Here is a 19,981-nt window from a genome sequence, read left to right as displayed (position 1 = left end):
TGTATTCAGTGTGTAAAGAATGCATTGAAAAGGCTTTATGAAAACATCTATATGGTCAGTCTAAGCTATTTCTTTAATATTTTTGGATGAAACATCGATTTACCCTCCCCAAATTAATCAAAACAGCTGTTATAGGCTGCCACTCTGAGATAAAAAATAACCGATGCACTAAGATATGTCACAACAAGGACATGTTGATTTAGCCAGGTTGTTTAAAGGGGAAGTTTTGTAACTTAAATAAATTCAGAATGTAAACATAAATTCAAATCAGGGTTTTAATTAACACATAAAATCGTTTCTGGTTTTATACTGCCCCCTGCTGTATGTTGGTGGAATTTGCTAGGAGTTCAGTAAAATAATAAAAAAACTTATCCTGTGAAAGAGACAACCTTATCTGTAATTTAATTCCTCTTGTAGTGGATGCAAATATTGCCAAAAAATATTTTAGGTCCTTTTTTTAAAAAAAAACAATTATTGTTATTTATTTTAGCATCATCTGTGACTCATGCGTGCCCCAGTTTGGGAATGTTTGGTCTGGTGGAAAAAGGACTGGTGTTGACATTAGAAAGCACACTTGCATCATCATGTAGCATTGTTTCCAGTCAGTGCCTCTTCAGTTCCGATGCCCTTGTAGTGTTTTCTAATCTAAATCATGCTAATTGATACAAGAAATCCCTGGTACAGCTTTACAGACACTAATATTTTATAGTCAAACTTTTCAAGGTTTTTTTTCTTTTCTTTTCTTTTTTTTTCTTTACTATCATAATAAACACAGTTGATCAGCTTATATTTTTGTCCTTGGATTAAAAGTCGAATCCAATCACGTGACAGTTTGTGTGGCCACAGCTCAGTCTTTGTCTTTATGTGACTTTTAAAACTTTTCTCCTGAGGATATTTAGTTTTCCTTGAGGGCAACAAATGAAGCAGCCACAGACCATCACACTACTACCACCATCTTTCACTGTCTGTATATAATGGGTTTTTTGTTCTCCAAAATGCTGTTTACTTATGTCAGTGAATAGAAAATGTTTGCACTTTTAAAACTCAGAAAACTTCCAATTGTCGAAACCTTTCAACTTTTGAAACTCAGAAATGTCCATGTTTTTTTTCTTCTAGAAGATTTCTGAGCTTTTTTTTTTTTTTGGCAGAAATGTACTCTTCCTTTGTTTTTCTGTCTAGAATAGCCCTGATAATTTCGCAGAAATGAAACGTGGTTATACTAGGGCTTGATGTTATATTTGCTAATTTATGAATATTTTTAAAAAATGAACATCACATTCTAGAAAACAAGGGCGTAGGTTCGGTCTAAGTTTTGGTGGGGACCTTGACCCCCCCCCCCCCCGCAGCACAGTGAAATGCCCAAGAGCACCGAACATTTTTGAGAAGGGGGGGGGGGGGAACCACATTGGCTTAATAACCCCCTCCCCCCAACCATAACCATATCATACATCTTGTGTATACAACCAGATACAGTCATACTCAGCAGATCAGTTCAAGAACACTTTACTTTTTCCTTTACAAAATTCAGCAAACGTTACAAGTAAGATCAAAAGAAATATCCTCTGGATACAGCAAACACAATTGCAGATAAGAAGAAATCAATAATAAAAGAAAAAAGAAAAAATATTACATAATTAACAGACCTATTCTACCTCACATTCAGTGCTGACCTTACTAAACACCGGACTTTACAACAAATGCGTTGCGTGATAGATATCTAACTTATGGGTCCACTCACTGTACTTACAGCCGACGTAGCGAAATAACTTCTAATGTCTGTCCTTTTCTTTTTTGGTGGCGACATGGTCTCGGAGACTCAGAAGGAGACGCGTGTGCCCAGCTAGCCGCCGCCTTTTGCAGCTAATCAAAGAACGTCCGACGATTCAACTGACTCCCCCTGCCCCCACCCCCCCACAGCACCGTTCCGACACGGTCTCGGAGGCTCATAATTAATGTCAAACTAAGAAGCTTCCGTTCCGCGCACCGCCTGTTGCTGCTAATCAAAGATCGTAGATCCACGTTCTTTGAGCCAATATGGCAAAAATTGGTCGGGACTTTTTCATATCCCGTGAATATTGGTCGGGACATGTCCCTACCGTCCCTACCCAAACCTACGCCCATGCTAGAAAAAACAAACAAAACTTGTCCGTGGTGACGCATCAATCACTTGCCCCTTATGACCTTTTACCTTTCATTCCCTCTGCATTCTGTTTTTTATGGTATGGACCAGTATGTCTATTGAGAACGTTTAAATGCATAAATCAATAACAGTGAATGTAAATAACGTAAAAAAAAAGAAAAAGAAAGAAAGAAAAAAAAGCGGTCAGCTGTTTTTAAAAAATTTTTTCACGTAACCACTAGAGGGTGCGGGTCACCCCTTTCCCACGACAACATGTGCTCAGAGTACTTTGTGTGTGTGTGTGTGTGAGAGAGAGAACGATGAGGCATTGTTTGACTCCGCCTACCGCCTGTCAGACAACGCTCAGGGCACCACTCACACATACACACGGTCCACGCTTGTAGCTATGGAAACTCGTCGATGGCAACATCCACCAGTCAGTTCGGAACCCATCCTCATACCTCTCAGAGGTGCTGAGTGTGTGCAGCTGTACGGCGGTCCCTGAATGAAACGCTGCAAGATGGCGATGGCGAGACTCGTCGCCTGCATTGTTCTGTACACCAGCCTAGGTGAGTTGCTCGTCCCCTTCCCTGTAAGCTCTCATGAAGGCGTACTTAGCGAGGTTTGGGTCCCGTTAGTAGAACGAGAGATGTTGGTCGGAGCTCTCTGCCCGCTAACCAGAAGGCTAGCTTGATGTGGACAGGCTGTGGAATGTCAGCTGAGCTCAGATGGTTTCTGTTTGTGTGGTGCTCTATAGCTTTTAGAATATTTTATTGCTAAAACCAGCCTTGAATTAAGACCAAAAATGGGGTTTAAACGCACATAAGCAACAACAACAACAACAACAACATAAAACATTATTCAGCCTTTTGTTAATGGTACAGCATTGAGTAAAAGAGACGAACTAAACTATTATTTGTTTTTTCTTTTCTGTTTTTTTATTGTAGAAACATGGGAGCATCTGTGTTTGCTTTTCTTTAGCAGATGTCTCTGAGGACATTTCCAGAATAAGAACAAATGTTTGGTTTGAAGCAATAGGACAGCCACATGGTGGTGACCTGTGGGTATTTGAAATCCCAGGCCTGCTAGACAGCATACAGACATTTGCTGCATGCATGCATCTAAAATACTCTGAGCTAAAAAAAAAAAAAAAAACAAACACCAAAGAGCTCAACTTACTGGGCTTGCTTATTCTCTGTAGACACATACAATTTGTAAAGTTATTTTTCCAGTAAGTTATTAGTAAGTGGGAATATAGTTGACTGAAAACAGGATGATGTGTTTTACTTACTTTCATCTTCACAGCTGAAGAGTTTGTGTGTCTCCAATTTGGCAGGAAATTAGATTTTGGCCCAAATTTATTTATTTTGCTCGTGAATAGCGAGTGTTAACATATTAACCCATTGAGTGTGTAACTGTATTATATAGTTTTATGTCTGCATTTTCAATTGGACAACATGGTAGACTTTGATGAGCAGGTCAAATAAAAAAAAAATTAAATTCATCCAAATAAAGAACTTACAACATTGTCAGTCTATAAATGCTGATTTAGTAAAAATAAATAAATAAAGGTAAAACTAAGAGACATATGATTTGAAGTATAAATGGAGATTTTATTGTAATTCCTTCATACAACATCATAACAACGGATTCAAAACCACTAATAACCCAAAGCTATTTTTGTTTCTCCATCGCTGGTTATTATTCTTTGGGTAAAAAAATAAATGAAATTAGCAGACCAGCCCATAAACAAAACTAGAAATTTGCAAGGAAAACTCTTAAAATGTGCATCTCTAATCATAACGGTGTGTTCAATAAGATGGGAATACTTTCGTAGGAGCAAAATGATGAAGGCGCTTGTATCCGTTTTAGCATCAGTAGAAATCTCCTGACAAAGAGTCGACTTTCTCAACCGAATATCTGCCAGAGATCAATATTTTTCACCAATGTCAACGCCCGGGAGTGACCTGTGATGGATGTTGGAGGGGGGAGTACAGGAGAAATGATGAAAATGATGAAAATGCACGCTTTCAGACAGGAGTTGACAGTATACAACTGTCTAACCTCAAGTTTTCCAAGACTCTGAATAATGAATAAGGAGAAGACGGAGCATTGTTTAATTCATCCTTGAGGCGCAGCGGTGGCACATAAAGCTGGATTCTTTTGGTTAAATGAAGCCTAAGTGAGGCTTCTGCTCTCGTTTTATTCTAATTTTTTAATGAAGACGTGTGGTTCAGTTTGCCCAACTTCGAAATAATCTGTTTTCTTTTTCTTTTAAATCACATTTTAGTGAAGACAAGCAGATATAGTCTATTCAAATCATTGCTATAAATGCCTTTATGTTTCTTTCTTTACTTTCCTTTTTAATCTTTATCTCTTACTGTTGTCTTTGCCTATCCAATTTGCTGCTGTGTCATTAATTCAGTGAAATTTCCCCCCTTTTTAAGAGTGAATCTGCCCTAACACCACTCGGCAACCAGAGGTGACCGATATGGACTGGAAGTTTTATCACGATATTTCGTGGCGCTTTTGTCACAACAATAGAAGAGACGATAAGAACTATTTATCACTTCTTTATTCAGGTAGCTGTATGGTTGTGACTGCATGAGAGAACATTCACAGCCCCACAAACACAAATACTGCTCTCGAAAAATCCATATTCATGTTGATACGTTTATTTGGGACACCAGTCTTATAAAGAAGTGTGATCGGTAACACCTAACTAAATGTAGTAACGAAATTTAATCATATTTTCACACTTACAAATGCTCTCGTTGAGCAAGCCACACAAAACAGACAGTTTTAAACCAGGTCTGTCACGATCACAGATTTTGCTAGACAATAAATTGTCCCAGAAGTTATCGTGATATTATTGCTTTGATACCATTTTAAAGTAATGTAATGGCATAATAATGCAAGAATACATTCTCAAAGATCAATAAACTTTAAATTCTAATGAATATTTAACTCTGGAAGTGGAAGACATTTTAAATATCCAAAATAAATAAGCAAAACAGCAGAAAAAAAAACTCATTAAATGAATTATGAAATCTCTGCAAATAAAATGGTCTTTCAAAAAAAGGGCAAGTTGAGACCAAAACACCAGACTGAAGAATTTTTGTCATTCTTTCTGGTAGAAAGAGAAAAACGATAAATCCTTGGCATCAAAAACCCATTTATTCAAGTCAGGCGTGTGGTGGCCTAAAATTAAAATTCAGAAAGTACCTTATTAATCCCATAGGGAAATTAAATGTTGCTGTAACTCATATTAATTCATGATTCCCAGAGGAAAAGAGGTGAGAACCACTCCATCAAATCAATTCAATCGAGTAAAAACTTTGTCATGTTTTGCATCTCGGATCATTTCACATCAAAACTTAATGCGTTCATCAGTTGGTCTTTGTGTCTCCCGAGGACTGTGGAGCTGCTAGAGGTGCAGAAAACTGAGGCTCCGTTTCTGGGTTTTTCCTCAGCCTGTGTCATCATACTTGTCGTCTCCGGTGATTTAAGAAGACCAAGACAAGGGCGAAGCACAGTTCATCTGCCCCTATCATACCAGTCCCTCCAGTACTAAATAACAACTCGGCTGCCTCTGTGTAATCTACTGGAAGGATTTTTTTTATTTTTTTTATTACACACTCCGTCCTGTGAATCCCACTGGTCCTGGCTTCCAGCCTCGGCCTTTTCAGCATATTTGCAGCGACAGCACTGGAATGTCTGGGAATAGGCTTTTTATAGAGGCAGAGGATCAACAACTTCGGTTGCGCGGATGGGGACGAGCTCGGTCGGGTTTTCATAAGAGGATTTCAGAATTTGGCTATTTAAAAGCGGGGTTGCCTCCGAACAGGCTATAGAACCCATTTCGTTTGCGCCTCACAATAAGCGAGGGATTAAAATAAGGCCCTGCATTTGCCTTCTTTTTTTTTTTTTTTTTTTTCCCCCCAGCGAGATTATTTTAACAAACCAGAAACGCCGTCGTCGTCTCTTCAGACCTGATCGTGTCACCGGGGGACAAAGCATGTCTGTTTAGATGCTTTTGTTATAATCTGGCATTAATAATTAGCGGCACATTGTCTGGTTAATTGAGTGCACTCAGTTGTTCCCACGGCCTGAAAAAAAAACTCTACAAAGTGTTAATTTTATGGAAGTGGTCCACTTCTTTATACATTGTGGCCCGATTTAACCCGCAGCCACAAATCCAGTTATTGTGAAATCCAATTAAGACAGTTTGAGAACTGGGCCTTTTTCCGCTAAATGGACATGAGGGCAGTGACCTTTTGTTTAATGTACTTATCAAAACAGATGTCCCCTTCAAATCTGTATACCAAATATTGTCTGTTAACTTAGAGCAACTCATTACACACATCGCAACCCGTACGACTGGGAAAGGCTCCGGGTTTTGTTTTCTTTCTCATCTGGTTAAATGTCCTGAAACAGTTTACGACCTATTTTATTATTTTTTCTCACAATATAATCACAAACTTCACTTCCTTTTTACTAGGATTTTTAACCCTTTCATGCATAGCGGTCACTATAGTGGACAGCTATCTAAAAGACATTTTCTTGTGCTTCTTGTGGATTTTTTTGTTATAAATGCACATACACCACTGAAGTGGACACTAACGCATCATAAAATACACTATCAACTACTGGCCATCAGCTACAAATGCAAGAAATTATTTTTGTTAAATCCAATATGGCCGACAGCCAAAAAAGCATGCCAACCGACCCGGTCCCTCCTTCTACTGTAGACGACTCTTGCAGGTAAAAAGAATTATTGTGACATCAGATAACCCCTAAAGAACAATACTACTGATGTATTTTTCAAATAACAACTTTGTATTTGGAGAAAATTACAATTGATCACCTAAAAAAAAAAAAATTTTTTTTAATTTTTTTTACAAAATTTTTTCCTACCTTTTTTTATGCCTTAAGAAAATAAAAATAAAAAATTTTGGGAAAAAATCCTTACACAATGGATCATAATTCATGCATAAAAGGGTTAAGCATAATTTTGAAGTAAAAATAAAACATATCCATGATTTACAAAGCCCTGTCCAAATAAAATCAGAAAAATGTGAAGTTTGCTGGACGATATTTTGTTCCAGTAATTATTGCGATAAACGATAATATTGTTGTTTTGCAACCGTTTTCAACCAGTATATTGATAGTAACATAATAATGCGAGTTTGCTCTCTCAAACACTAGTAAACTTTAATTTTGTAAAGAACATTTAACCCTGGAACTGGAAGAAATTTCAAATACCCAAAGTAAAAAACAACAACTGAAAACAATAAACAAACATAGTGAACAAACATTGACCAAATGTGATAAAAAAAAATGAACAGTGTTTTAGATAAAAAGGTAATATAAGTTATAAGTTTAGCCGTTTTTACAATACATCACTGGCAAAGAACCTCCGCAGCTAAATGATATTAACATAGGAATGTGTCTTCGTTAAGTCAGAGACTACATGATATTTCTATTTACTCCATAAATATCAGGGCCTCCAGGAAGCCCTACTAACAGCTAATGAAAACATACGCATCACTTGAAAATTTTACACACACTTGCAATTTTCACTTTTATCTGACCACTCGGCTGAGTTTTGACCAACTCCCTTTAGGCCTACTACTAATTTAACTTCCTGTTTCACAACTTCTCTTGAGAATCGAATCTACAAGATGAAAGCAAATGCTAAACAGTGACATTTGCCTATTTTTTTATTTTTTTATTTTTTAGATGCTCTGTAAGATTTGCTTACACCGTGCAAACAGTTCATACTAACTTGAATGACCACATATGAAATTCCTCTTTTGCACTTTTACAACTCCGCAGGACATGATTTTATTTGTTTTACGAGTTTTATTTCAAGAAGATGAAAATATTATTTGCACTTCAAATATTAACTATTAAAATTCTGTGTTTTTGGGGGAAAGCTATGTGCAGCAATTTCAACTTTTTGTAAGATCATGTTGAAAAAGGTGCCGCAAAATCAGTCATTTTAGGCCGCGATAATCCTAAAAAACATCGCAGCATAAGGGATGTTGCATTCATTTAATATAAAACTTGACTCTGCTTTTGTTCTTGAGGACCATGCGGATTTTGCAGGTCAGGGCAAATTTCATACGGCAGAAGCGACACCAAAATGAGACTTTTTGGCTTGTAAAGGTGGCCGACCCCTTGCTTAGTTGGACAACCACGTCCTGGTAGGTTTCCATTTTGAGATCATGGGTAGAAGCGATTTGTCTTTGTCCCCGAATTGTGTCTAGTCTTTGCTCCACAGCGTCCACGGCTGCAGAAGGAGCAGCATAATCGCGCCTCAAAGACTGTACAAGGATATGCGGGGGACGCGTTTGTTGAACGGAGTCTCCTCGTGTTTCACAGGATGTCCAGTCACAGCTGCAGTAAAAATAGATCCTGATGTACAGAGTGGGAAAGTCAGCATCAGAGGCGGAAGCAGAGACCCGGGAGTCAAATCTCATCAGCGTCCTCGGCTGTGTTTACATGACCGGATACTTTGGCGGGACCCCGCGTTTCTTCTTCGTTTTTCTGATTAAGCAACAGTCATCCCTCCCCCTTTTGTTGTACCGCGCAGCAACGTCTCAGGGTCACTCATCTGCTAACAAGGATGTGTTGAATAAATACCTCTGAATTCGCAGTCCCTCAGGTGAACAGGCACGTCTCGTTGTATTCAGGATTTGCTCGGCTGATTATTATTGTCTTATTCCTGCCCTCATTTACAATCCCAGTTGCTCTTCCCCTACCGCGAGCAGGAACGCTTTCATTACTCAGCGTGGGAGCCATTATTTGCATGTCTACCAAGCAATTACTGCATTTAGATGTGGCCTAGGCAAAACAAAAAAAAAAAGGTTGAATACAGGGTACCAGTGACTAAACACAGACACGCCGATTAACGATTTGAAGATTTTCTTAATTTATTGTCTTGTTGTACCCTGCCCCTTACTCTCAAATTCAGTTATTTACCAATTAAACTGGCTTTTTTTTTTTTTTGGTGGTTTGTTTCTGGTCCATTTTCGATGGAACTTGTGAATTATGCCACTTCCTTTCACGGTCTGACATTTATGAAATAACACGAATTGCTCTGAGCAGTTGATTCAATCAGTGAACCTAAAATTAAGTTCATATCATGTGTTTTGTTTGTACCAGAGGGAAATCTAAATGGTAGATTAATTATGGTCCAAAAGCAAACACGTGCCTACTTTACTCAAGAAAATGTTTACTGAACGTCTTTTGGTAAGCGCTGATTTTAACTTCTGATTTTGACTTAATAATGTTTTTATTTCTGATTGTTATAAAGCATAAGATAAGGGGAAAAAAATCCTGCAGTTTTTTTTTTATTTTTTTGTTTTTTTTAGATATGTTCATTGTAAATGTGATAGAAAATTAAGGAAGTACAAGACTACCGCATTTATGTATAAGTCCCCAACAATAATCTGAGTCTATTGGAAGGAATTTGTGAGGTGAGAGGGCTAAGTTATAATAAACAAATAACTTAATTATTTATTACAGAATATAGAAATTATGTGTTTAGCATATAGTTAATTATATGTGCCTCAATTAAATGTGTTGATTTAATTTAATTTGCTAGATACAGGTATTTCATGACTTAGTAAGTCCTTTCAGGTTCCTTGTGTTAAGCATTAGCTTAAACTGTCGTCTCTATCAGTCAGACTCAGTGGGCGGGATTAGGACAGCTTCTACAGAAACCCTGACATCTGATTGGCCACTTCAGAGAGCAAGTCAAGACAACTTCGCCCAAGTTAGCTTTGACCTGGAGGTCAATATTTCACTGAATGTGAGGAAATAATGTCAATATATTGTTGTAATTTATACTCTGGGTGAGCAACTCTAGCCTCTATATGTCTAGTTTGGTCTGAAATATCTCTAATAAGTTCACAGGAGAGCTCACTGTGGTGCTGCGAGAAGGAAGCTAAATATGGATGATTGACCAATAGTTTATTTTTAAATAATTTTTAAAGCCATTTAAGGTAAAAATCGGACAACACCAGTTACCAGCCGATTTCCCTGTGCATCTCAGCTTATAAATAAATAAAACTGAAAGAAAGCTCTGCCACTTTGTTTCCAGCGCTGAACTGCAGGACTGTAGTCTCCTCTTAAAACAAGACTTGCTTGAGAAGTACACTCTTATTATGTTGCTGCGTTCTCCTGAATCTCTCCAAGCAACCTGTAATGGAACCAAAAGTTCAGCTGGAGTTGAGCAGAGACATTTAAAGTCTGGCTAATCGTCAAAACATTTGTATTTGCTTCGTGATAATCGTTGATTATTTAGCTTGCATTTACCATACAGTTAATCCACTTTTAAATAATTACCTTATTATATGTGATTGAGCAATCTACAGAGATATTAAGTGGGAATATTTCTGCTACAAGTCGATTCCAAAAGCCTTTTCCTGTGTGGTCCACGTGTTCATTAAGTAGTAGAACTCAACTGTTTTAGCCCGAGGCATTAGTCCTCTTAAATATATAAATAGGAAGTAATTAATGAGACGTTTTCACACTGAATCAGATCCCAAGGCTCGCACGCTCTCCTGATTTATCTGTTTAATCCGCTGGTTATTAGGCAACATGCCTGATTAATAATGTCTCCTGATGAAAATGCTTCATTTTTTTTTTTGCTCTGAGGGTTACTCAGCATTTAGTAAGTTGTTTATTTTATTTATTTATTTATTTATTTTTTGTTTTGCCTTTGTCCCCACAGGCCACATTCCATCATCGCTTGGGGTAATCCTTCGAACCACAGACAAGATTGTTTGGGCAAATGAGTTTGAGCGTAAGTTGCAGGAGAATAAATCTAACCTTTTTATCCAAAGTACCTTTTATTTCCCTGACCCGGGCTCTCCGTCTCTCACTCTCCCCCCTCCCCGTCCCCTGCCCCTCTTTTCTCTCACGTGGTTTTGGTTTCTTTCCACAGCCATTGAACTGACCTGTTTAATAGAGTCTATCTCAACAAACAACCCCAGGATAGAGTGGAAGAAGATCAAAAATGGCGTTCCCAGTTATGTGTACTTCCAGAACAAGATCTCAGGTGAACCTCTCGGAGTGCATGTCTCTTGGGGGAGGGAGAAACTCCGCAGCGTTTCAAAGCGACGCCTCGGAACTCGGCGCGAATGAATGGGCCCTTTGGAGAGCTCTGTTTCTGAAGCGTGAAGCCGCACTGTGTGTTTGAATGAGGAACTGTAAAGTGTTTTCTTCTCTCTTCTGAAAAGGGGACCTGGAGAACAGAGCCCAGCTCAGAGAGCCAGCCAACATTCTGATCTTCAACACCTCTCGGGCCGACACCGCCGAGTACCGCTGCGAAGTGGCCGCCATCGAAGATCAGAGGGACTTTGATGAGATTCTTATTAGTCTCGCAGTTCGAGGTACGGGGAGAAAATGTGGTTCTGACTCAGTGACTGAGATGCACTATGTTAAACATATTTTAAGAACAAAATACCGCAAAGTTAAGCTAAGAATCAGTGTCTCTTGTTTCAAGTAAGCACTTCCACATCTGACTAGAAGATCAATGCCCCTTTGTCCCTAAAATATGATGTGCACTCACGTGCTAGACAACCATAAGCTGCCTTGGGAGATGCTTGCAGGATGAGCTAATGGACTACTGGGACTGAGTTCTGCAATACTTTCTTTTATGGCTGTGTAATTTACGATATTTATCGATATATTTTTTTTCCTAAGAAAGTATACATTTTCCATACGCAAGTATCGATACATTAAATCCTACTTTGAGTTTTATGTCAAATCCACATGAATTAAATGACAGTTATCTCACATGACATTTTTTACCCAGTTGCACATGTACATTAAAAATGGCACGTAATGAAACAGCCAGTTACAATTAATTACATAATCAAATGAAATAGACAAATTACATTATCTAATATAAGTGAATAAGACAAAAAGGGTTCCTTTTTTGCATAACTAAGTACACAAAGCCACACAATTAACATTTAAACAACGCAAACAAATAACAAATGTATAACAAAAACAACATTTATTACATCAGTGTTAAACCAGCAGTTCAATTAATTTAATCCAAGTCTATGGAACAGCCACAAAATGTCACCATAATCAATCTGTCCCTCTAAAATCTTTCAGAAAATCTTAAAAATGTATTGAATCATATAGTTTGCTGAATATTGTGATATATGGCATCATGAACAGAATATCGTGTATCATATTGTATCATAAGATTAGTGTATCGCTACAGCCCTACTTTCTTTAGCGTGTTTTTTTCTTTGTCTGACATGATCATCAGAGGAAAATTACAACATATCTGCCTTAATTTACACAGAAATAAACAAATGTTAAGTGCAGCTTATGGAGTTAATTTCAGCTATTTTTGAATTTGTAATGTTACAAAAGTAAATACTAACAATGTGGAACCCACTGGCTGCCATGTGAAGGCTCTCTGACCAGTTTTATCATTGTCACTGTGAAACTTTGTATTCCTTAACAGTCGCACTGTTTGACCCAGCACCACAGGCTGGCAATTTCAACTTTATATTTAGACATAAGCCCTTGAGTACACTCCGACATGCACAGAGACAACTAAAAGAAGGAGAGTCAGCAGTCTTTGCTGTTTGTGGCATACACAAATCAAATTCAATCTGGAGAGACTCAGACAGAGAAAGAAAGCGATTAATAAAGTTTAATGACAAATAAACATTAGAGTCCTTTGGCGTTCAGGCTCCGGCCGGGGATGTCGAGCTGGATCTTCGATAAGCTCGATAAACATTCCTGATGCTACATAGGAATGTAATCCCCCCGGGGCCTGTACTGGTGGCGGCGGTCGAAGAAGGATGTGGCCTGAGAGCCAGAAGCAGAAGGTGGAGATGGGGCGGAGGTGGGTAGATCGCAGCTGGTAAGCAGAGGAGGCCGTGGCCAGGAGGTCCTTTCAACTGGAGCTCGAACGATGATTGGCTGAAGCGAGGTTTGATCCAACGCTGATAGGTCCAGGGTGAAGAGAGGGAGACGCTAATTGATGAGGCAGATGAGGCTAAAGAGTCTTCCAGATTGAATCTGCACCAAAGCTTCATGACTGCATACATATGTGTAGTCTTATCAGCTTCCCGGTTCAAATCAGTTCAGTCAGTTAACACACCTAATCATTATTTTGGTGATATATGGCCGTCCTATTAGAGTTTTAATTCATTTTCTACATGAAACCCCAATGAGAACGTAAAATATCTAGAAATCAGCAGGTGACTTGAATTCATCGGTTTTTAGCTGTAAAGGTTCTGACTGGTGACATCCTGTCTCAGAAGTCAATCACTCTAAGTGCTACCAAGTCGCTGTGACAGCAACATTTTTCACTTCAGACACTGAGGAAGGAAGGCTCAAACCTATTTACAGTATAGGTCACAGTGTCCATACATCCATAAAAAGTGTTAAAAACTCTTAGATTATGGTATTTCAAATTGAGGTCTTAAAGTTTTTAAAATTCATTTTAAATTATGTATGTTTGCCTTAAATAAGCTAATCTCTGGTCTTAAATTTTGTCATGGCAGGACTATTTAATTTTATATTTCCTACATTGTGATTTTTGTGTTGCGCAAAAGTTTGAGCCAAGCGCAGACATCTTCATTTCATTCTGTGACTCGAAGCGGTTGAGGCTAACAGTAACTAGTTGCTAACATACCCTTGCTAGCTGACTAGCTAGCTTTTTTGCATGCAGTGTGAGAAGCACAAAACTGCTGCCAAGAGTCACAAACAGAAATGTCACATTTAGGTCTGCTGCTAAAGCTCCACAAAAAACAGTCACCCCTGCTACTGCAAGCACTGATCTAAGATCGACACAAACTCCAAAGTCAGAGGGTTGGTGGCCTTTAAACATGGTGGTCAAGCACCAGTCTGAAGAATTTTACTTCAACAAAGTTGTTTTTACGGAAAATCTTACAGCTGATAATGAGAAGGATCATGAAACCAAAATGAAAATCGAGACACGCAGATTCATCTATGATTACAAATGGGAAAAAAGATTTAAAGGACTGTAATTAATCTCTTCAACTAATATTAGAACATGACAATGTCTATAATCTCACAAGGAATACCATTACTATACACACATAAATATAGATATGCAACTTTCTTTTATACATTTCGGTCATGATAAAAGTCTTAAATTTCATTAATAATGGTCTTAAAAAGTCTTAAACTTTAGTTGGTGAGACCCCGAGTGAGGACGACATAAGAAGCTATTTAAGAGGAAGCTGTATTTTCTAGAGAGTGTGTCGACACATAGCTGTGGTTCATTCAGGCTGCGAGAAGGTGAGAGAGAGTGAGACTTTCGGCATATAACAGGAAGGTTAAACATATTCCAGGAAAGTTGCTCTGTTTTATCCTTTCTAGCGCCGTCTTGCATGAAGGCATGCTAGACTTGGAAATGTGAGCAGCCTTTTAAAGATCTGTAAATTATTTAATTGATTGTCATTTTTGTAACACTTGCTGCACTCAACACGCTGATAGACTAAAGTTTTGCAGCATCCGTTTTTTCACACGTGGTGAGATGTTGCCTCTGCTTAATGCTTGGGAAAATATTTTAGAAATGGTTTGATACCTTCTTATGTTAAAGCAAATAGAAGTTGGAATCAGACAAAATTCGAGAGCTTTACAAAAACCTCAGCTTGGAGATCTGCCAAAAAAAAAAACAACCAAAAAAAAAAAACCTCTTAGCTGTGCATCTCTGGTGAAATCACTTTTCTTCTGTTATCAGATTACAGGCTTCAGTTGTCACATGACACATTTATTTTCACCATGTGATCAGGTTAAAAAGCTAAAGATGATAGAAAAGTCCAAAGCCGTTGTACTGAAGGGAATTTATTTATTTATTTATTTTTATTTTTTTGCTTGTGTGCAGTGAAACCCGTCGTGCCGCGGTGCAGCGTGCCGGAGTCCGTCACCGTGGGAACGTCAACGGAGCTGCGATGTTTGGAGAACGAGGGCTTCCCGGCCTCTCAGTACCGCTGGTTCCACAACAACGAGGAGCTTCCTCAAGATCCAAAAACCAGCCAGAGATTCGTCAACTTCTCCTACATTATCAACCCGGACATTGGAAGCTTGGTAAGAAGACACAAAAGCATCGTAAAAATCCACTATTTCTTAATTAATTTAATGTAGACAGTAAAAAAAAAAAAAAAAAAAAAAAACCTCACTATTTGTAGAATTGTTAGTTCTATAGTAGCTGAAATGAGTTTCTTTTTGAAATCTATTTCAGTGGAAATCTTTAGTCTTAAACGTAGTTTGTTACAGCTTATGTAACATAAACAGCTTAATCTGAATAAAACCTTAACCATTGAATGACTAATTGCAGGATTAATCCCTCTGTGCAAAGATATCCTCTGAGAAAGCTTAGCTGTCATATGAAAGTAGGAGAATGGTGCATTCAATCTGCCATGTTTATAATTTACTAAAAAATAAATTAAAATAAAATAAACCCATCTATAAACAGATGAAAATTATGAGTCACATCTTTAACAACATTTTAGATGTTGTCAACCGAATTTAGAATTTTTTTTTATATATGATCAGCTTTAGCTGAATTATAGCACTTGTGTTGCATATCCAACCTCACCCACTGAGGCTCACAGTTTGAATACTTATGTACTCCACAAGGCTCCTGCAAAGAGAGAATTTCACTACAAATTGTGCTGCCAACTTGACATAATTAAATTTAGGAGAAAAGCTAACTGTACTTATATTTATTAAGTGCAGTTTATTTTTTCTTAATGTTTCAAGTCTGGATAAGTATAGGAAATGATTTTTGTTTTTAGTGTTTGATTGACCAAACTTCAAAAATCAAGATCTTGCATATCTTCTGAAACAAAGAATGGTCATTAGAAGTTAGGTCATTTCTAAAAACCAAGAACGACTATTAATTAAGTTTTTCTCATGATTTGCTTGTTGATCACACGGTGAGCGTGTCTCAAAAGTGAGTGGTTTATGTGACTCAGTTTCATCTTTGTCTTTACCATCATGTTAGTGACAGAAAAAGATAAACTCCAAGATCTTGTACACGCGTAGCCAAATCTAAAAAAAAAAAAAAAAAAGAACATCTCCACCACGTCGTTTAAATAAATTAAATGGTACACTCGGTATCAGTTTCAGTTTCATCCACATAAACTCGCACAAATCCGTGCTTGAACGTCGTTGAAAACCTGCCAAACCCATAGGGGGCAGTGTAGCGCAAAGCTAAAATCTCATGGCAGCCAATCAGATTGTTTCAAAACCACCACGACTTCCTGTTAGGAATTACACATGACGTGAAGAGGGTCATTTATGTGGACAGACGACGTATAGGTTTAACTACTTTTAAAGAGCTTTTTAGAATATGAAATCGATAAAACACGACCATGTCGATATATTGCTGTGTTATTTGTTGCAGATTGTAATGTAATGCAGAGGACCCATATCTCAGTTTTCCTATGTACACACGCAAACACAAATACAGAGTTTCCTGGAATGTCTACTTTGGTCACTAGTAGTTTTTGCTGTTATTAAACTGAGTTTCTGTGCAGATGAACAGCCAAAATGCATAAAAAGCTCCAAAAAGAAATACCATCATTGATCTATTATTAACCTGACTTCCACAGAGTTTTCTTTGGGGAAACTTTTTACCTTTATTCTTGCTGCGGCCTCGTGCCTGCTGTTGTGCTGGTTGCAGAAGATCATGTTTAGATAACCACCTTCTTCGCGTTATTGCTTTTTGCTTTGTGAATGAGATACTGAGAAGGTTTTCAAAACGATCCCCACAGAAATTTCGACGTGTGAGGAAAGAGGACGCAGGCGAGTACTACTGCCAGGCGAAGAACGACGCTGGAAACGCTCAGTGTTCTCCGAAAGTAATGGATGTCTGTGAGTGATTCCCGTCAATTCAGCTTATTAACATAGCGCCGACTCACAACACATCATCTCAAGGCACTTTGGAAAAAAAACAAAACGTCAATTCAGTCCGACCACACAAACATTCTAATTGGTCTCAGTTATGAAGCCATCCAGTAAAGTTCAGTTAATTATCGAAATTGGTTTTAAAAGTGTATTAACTGAGGAAACCCAGAGAATTGGATCATCTCATCGACTTGCAGCATTCTCTGATGGGTTGTTTCTGACTCAGCGGTGTATTTCTACACGTAGTTCTGCAACCTGTAAAATCTTAGCTATGGTTTATTCAATTTCCGGTGAGAAGTTGACATTTTGGATTTTCCCATTTTAGTCGCCATCTGATTTTGCTCCGCGTCTCGTTGCAGGTGACGTTGACGTCCTTGGAATTTTCCTCCAGTCTTGCGGCGGACTGATGGCAGTTGTTACTTTGATTTTTGTGATTTATTTAATGAAACGTTTGTGCTGCTACAAAAGCGTTTACAATGGAAACAAGTGAGTAAACCGGTGCAGCTCTGAAGATGTAGTAAAATCCACCGAAGGTGTCGCGTTTTCATTTCGTTCCCTGTTTTCTTCTGTCATAGTTACAATACTCCTGCACAGGCTCCTGCTATTGACTATGCTGACGCAGATGAGGTAGAGGAAGTTCAGAAATTACAAACTGCATCTAAGCGCCATTAAGTTGACTTACAGTAATATGAACATAATGAACGATGGTGTGATTTACTGATGTTTTTCTTCTTTCTCTGTTCTTCACAGGGTCATTTTCGGCACAAGTCTTCATTCATCATTTGACAACAATCACAGGGAGAAGCAGAAACAAACACTTTTAAGGATACCTAGCAACAATGATGCGCAAGCTAACGAAGTTTAAGATGTAACATGGCACATTTACTCTCGGATGCACATAAACTCAACTGACTTGCCAAAGTATTCATTCGATTTGTGGCACCAAATATTTTTACACCTCAGATTTTGTTGTTTTTCCTGTTATGTTTTTCTTTTATTATTATTATCATTATTATCATTGTTGTTGTTGTCAAACCACTCGTTTCATGTTTAAGTTAATTTTTCCAACATTTTTGTATTGTACAATGAAAGCATTTCAAAGCTGTGAAATTTGATATTTGGCCCTCAGTGTTATCACAGGTTACTGTAAGCTACATCCTCTCCTCCCCCCTCTCCATTTTTTTCAAATAATCCTTTTTTTATATGATGTTTCAAGTTTTTTACTGAGCAAGCTTGTTTTTGAAAACTCTTTTACATTAGATCAAAAGCCATCCCTAATTGTTTCACCTACAAATCGTTTCACTTACGAACAAACGTTGTATATACTGTAGATACGCAGGCTTAAAGTAGCGGACTGCTAAAGGCTGATCCAGATCCAACTCATAAGGCACACTGTATCAGCCCTTTTTAAAAAATAAAATAAAATAAATAAAAACATATTCACAAACGTTAACAAGTACAGAAATAAACGATACATTTGAAAACTGTATGCCACACTATGCTGCAAAGTCTATATGTACCATTAAAGTGTTAGAGTTGGGATTTTTGGAGTGCTGTTTCTGTGTATAAGTGACCTTTTTGTGCTTTACAAGTTGTTTTTTTTTGTTTTGTTTTTATGTGAGTATTGGACATATTGTCCAGTTGTGATTCAGTATAATATGTACTTATACACATACTATTTTGATCTTTTGATTTATTACATTGCACTCCATAACTTATTGTATATATCGAAATAACCCTGTTTGTCGGAAATAAATTTCACTGTATTTACTAAGTGTGTTTTCGCAGTGTTTGCGTCTGTCGGTAACAACAGTTATGTCTATGGAGGCGTGTGCAAATGTTTTTGTGTAACAACTCAGGAACTGTTATGAAACATCTGCTGTTCATTTGATATTAAAGTTACATGTTGTTATTTTGTTACTATTAAATACATTTCAACTGCACAAGTAAATGGGTGTCATTTTGTGAATGATTTATTAGATATGGTAGAGAACGTAGTTTGGTGAAAGCGTTTGCTCCAGAGAGGGAATCTATTGCGAAAATTATTTATGGAGGAAGGATTTTTTTTTTAGGAACCAAAGTTTCGGCTGATAAAATTACTCCTTTTCTGCATTTTTTTAAAGTTTGCAAACACAAATGTCTGTGTTTAAGTAAGCTTATAATAAAACAAGATAACATCAGAACAAAACATTCAGCAGGAAAGGTCTTCACCTTTGGCTATTTAAACTATAAGTATCTGGGTTGACTTAGCCTGAAACTGATGTCAATCTCAAGTTAATAAGGCTCCAATTCCCACTTCAAAAGCTAGTGGAAATTGGTCATCATATTCAGTGACCAACCTAACTACAATTAAAAAATACAAGCTAGATTTACATTAAAATTCTGTTGAAATATACTCATAAAAATAAGTTTTGTGACCAAAATTCTCAGATGTGCAAATAAGTAGTTTTTATTTCATCTCTAATAAAGTTTGGGTATTATTTTATTTCACTTTGTTCTATATATTTCTTGCTAAGACATAATTACCATTGTCAAGAACAACCTCTTTGTATTATGGCAGCCATATTGGCTGTATTGAGGTAGGGGCTGGTGAGAAACCTAAAATTGATTCGATTTCCAGGAACTGGTTAATCAAGCTTCAAACTTGGAAATGTCAACTTTTGACTAAAAATTGCTGACGTATAAATAAGCTACATCTTTAAACAAATAAAACAGAGTCAAAGCCGTTTTTTTACGAGATAGAACTGCGTATTAAAAAGTGCTATTTTAAAATATCTGGAAAATGGTGATATTGAAAACTTAAGTCGCCGATAAATTAGCAGTCGCTGAACAGTTATTTCATTTCTATTATTAATGATAATTAATGATGTTCAACTAATGAAAAAACGGGATACAGTTTATTGGAAACTAAAAATATTGCGTTTTCTAATATCAATC

General features: G+C 37.5%; 1 protein-coding gene across 2 annotated transcripts; it reads left to right on the top strand.

Moving 5' to 3' along the window:
• Positions 1-490: 490 nt before the first annotated feature.
• Positions 491-18,995, top strand: jam3a (junctional adhesion molecule 3a). Of its 2 annotated transcripts, XM_015006832.2 has the most exons (9): positions 491-2,688; positions 10,863-10,934; positions 11,076-11,189; positions 11,371-11,523; positions 15,018-15,220; positions 16,912-17,011; positions 17,404-17,530; positions 17,620-17,671; positions 17,795-18,995. In XM_015006832.2, exons 1-9 carry the CDS (start codon positions 2,625-2,627, stop codon positions 17,828-17,830), a joined length of 921 nt encoding a protein of 306 aa, XP_014862318.1. In that variant the 5' UTR covers positions 491-2,624; the 3' UTR covers positions 17,831-18,995. The 2 variants fall into 2 exon arrangements, with proteins under 2 accessions (XP_014862318.1, XP_087868177.1); XM_088012051.1 differs by lacking the exon at positions 491-2,688 and having other exon boundaries at positions 10,518-10,934.
• The last annotated feature ends 986 nt before the right edge of the window (positions 18,996-19,981 follow it).

Source organism: Poecilia mexicana, unplaced genomic scaffold (genome assembly GCF_051168715.1).
Source record: "Poecilia mexicana isolate PSO_F unplaced genomic scaffold, ASM5116871v1 scaffold_13, whole genome shotgun sequence".
In the NCBI taxonomy this organism is placed as follows: Eukaryota; Metazoa; Chordata; class Actinopteri; order Cyprinodontiformes; family Poeciliidae; genus Poecilia; species Poecilia mexicana.
Note: the sequence above shows the minus strand (reverse complement) of the source record. Positions and strands in the feature narration are given on the sequence as shown.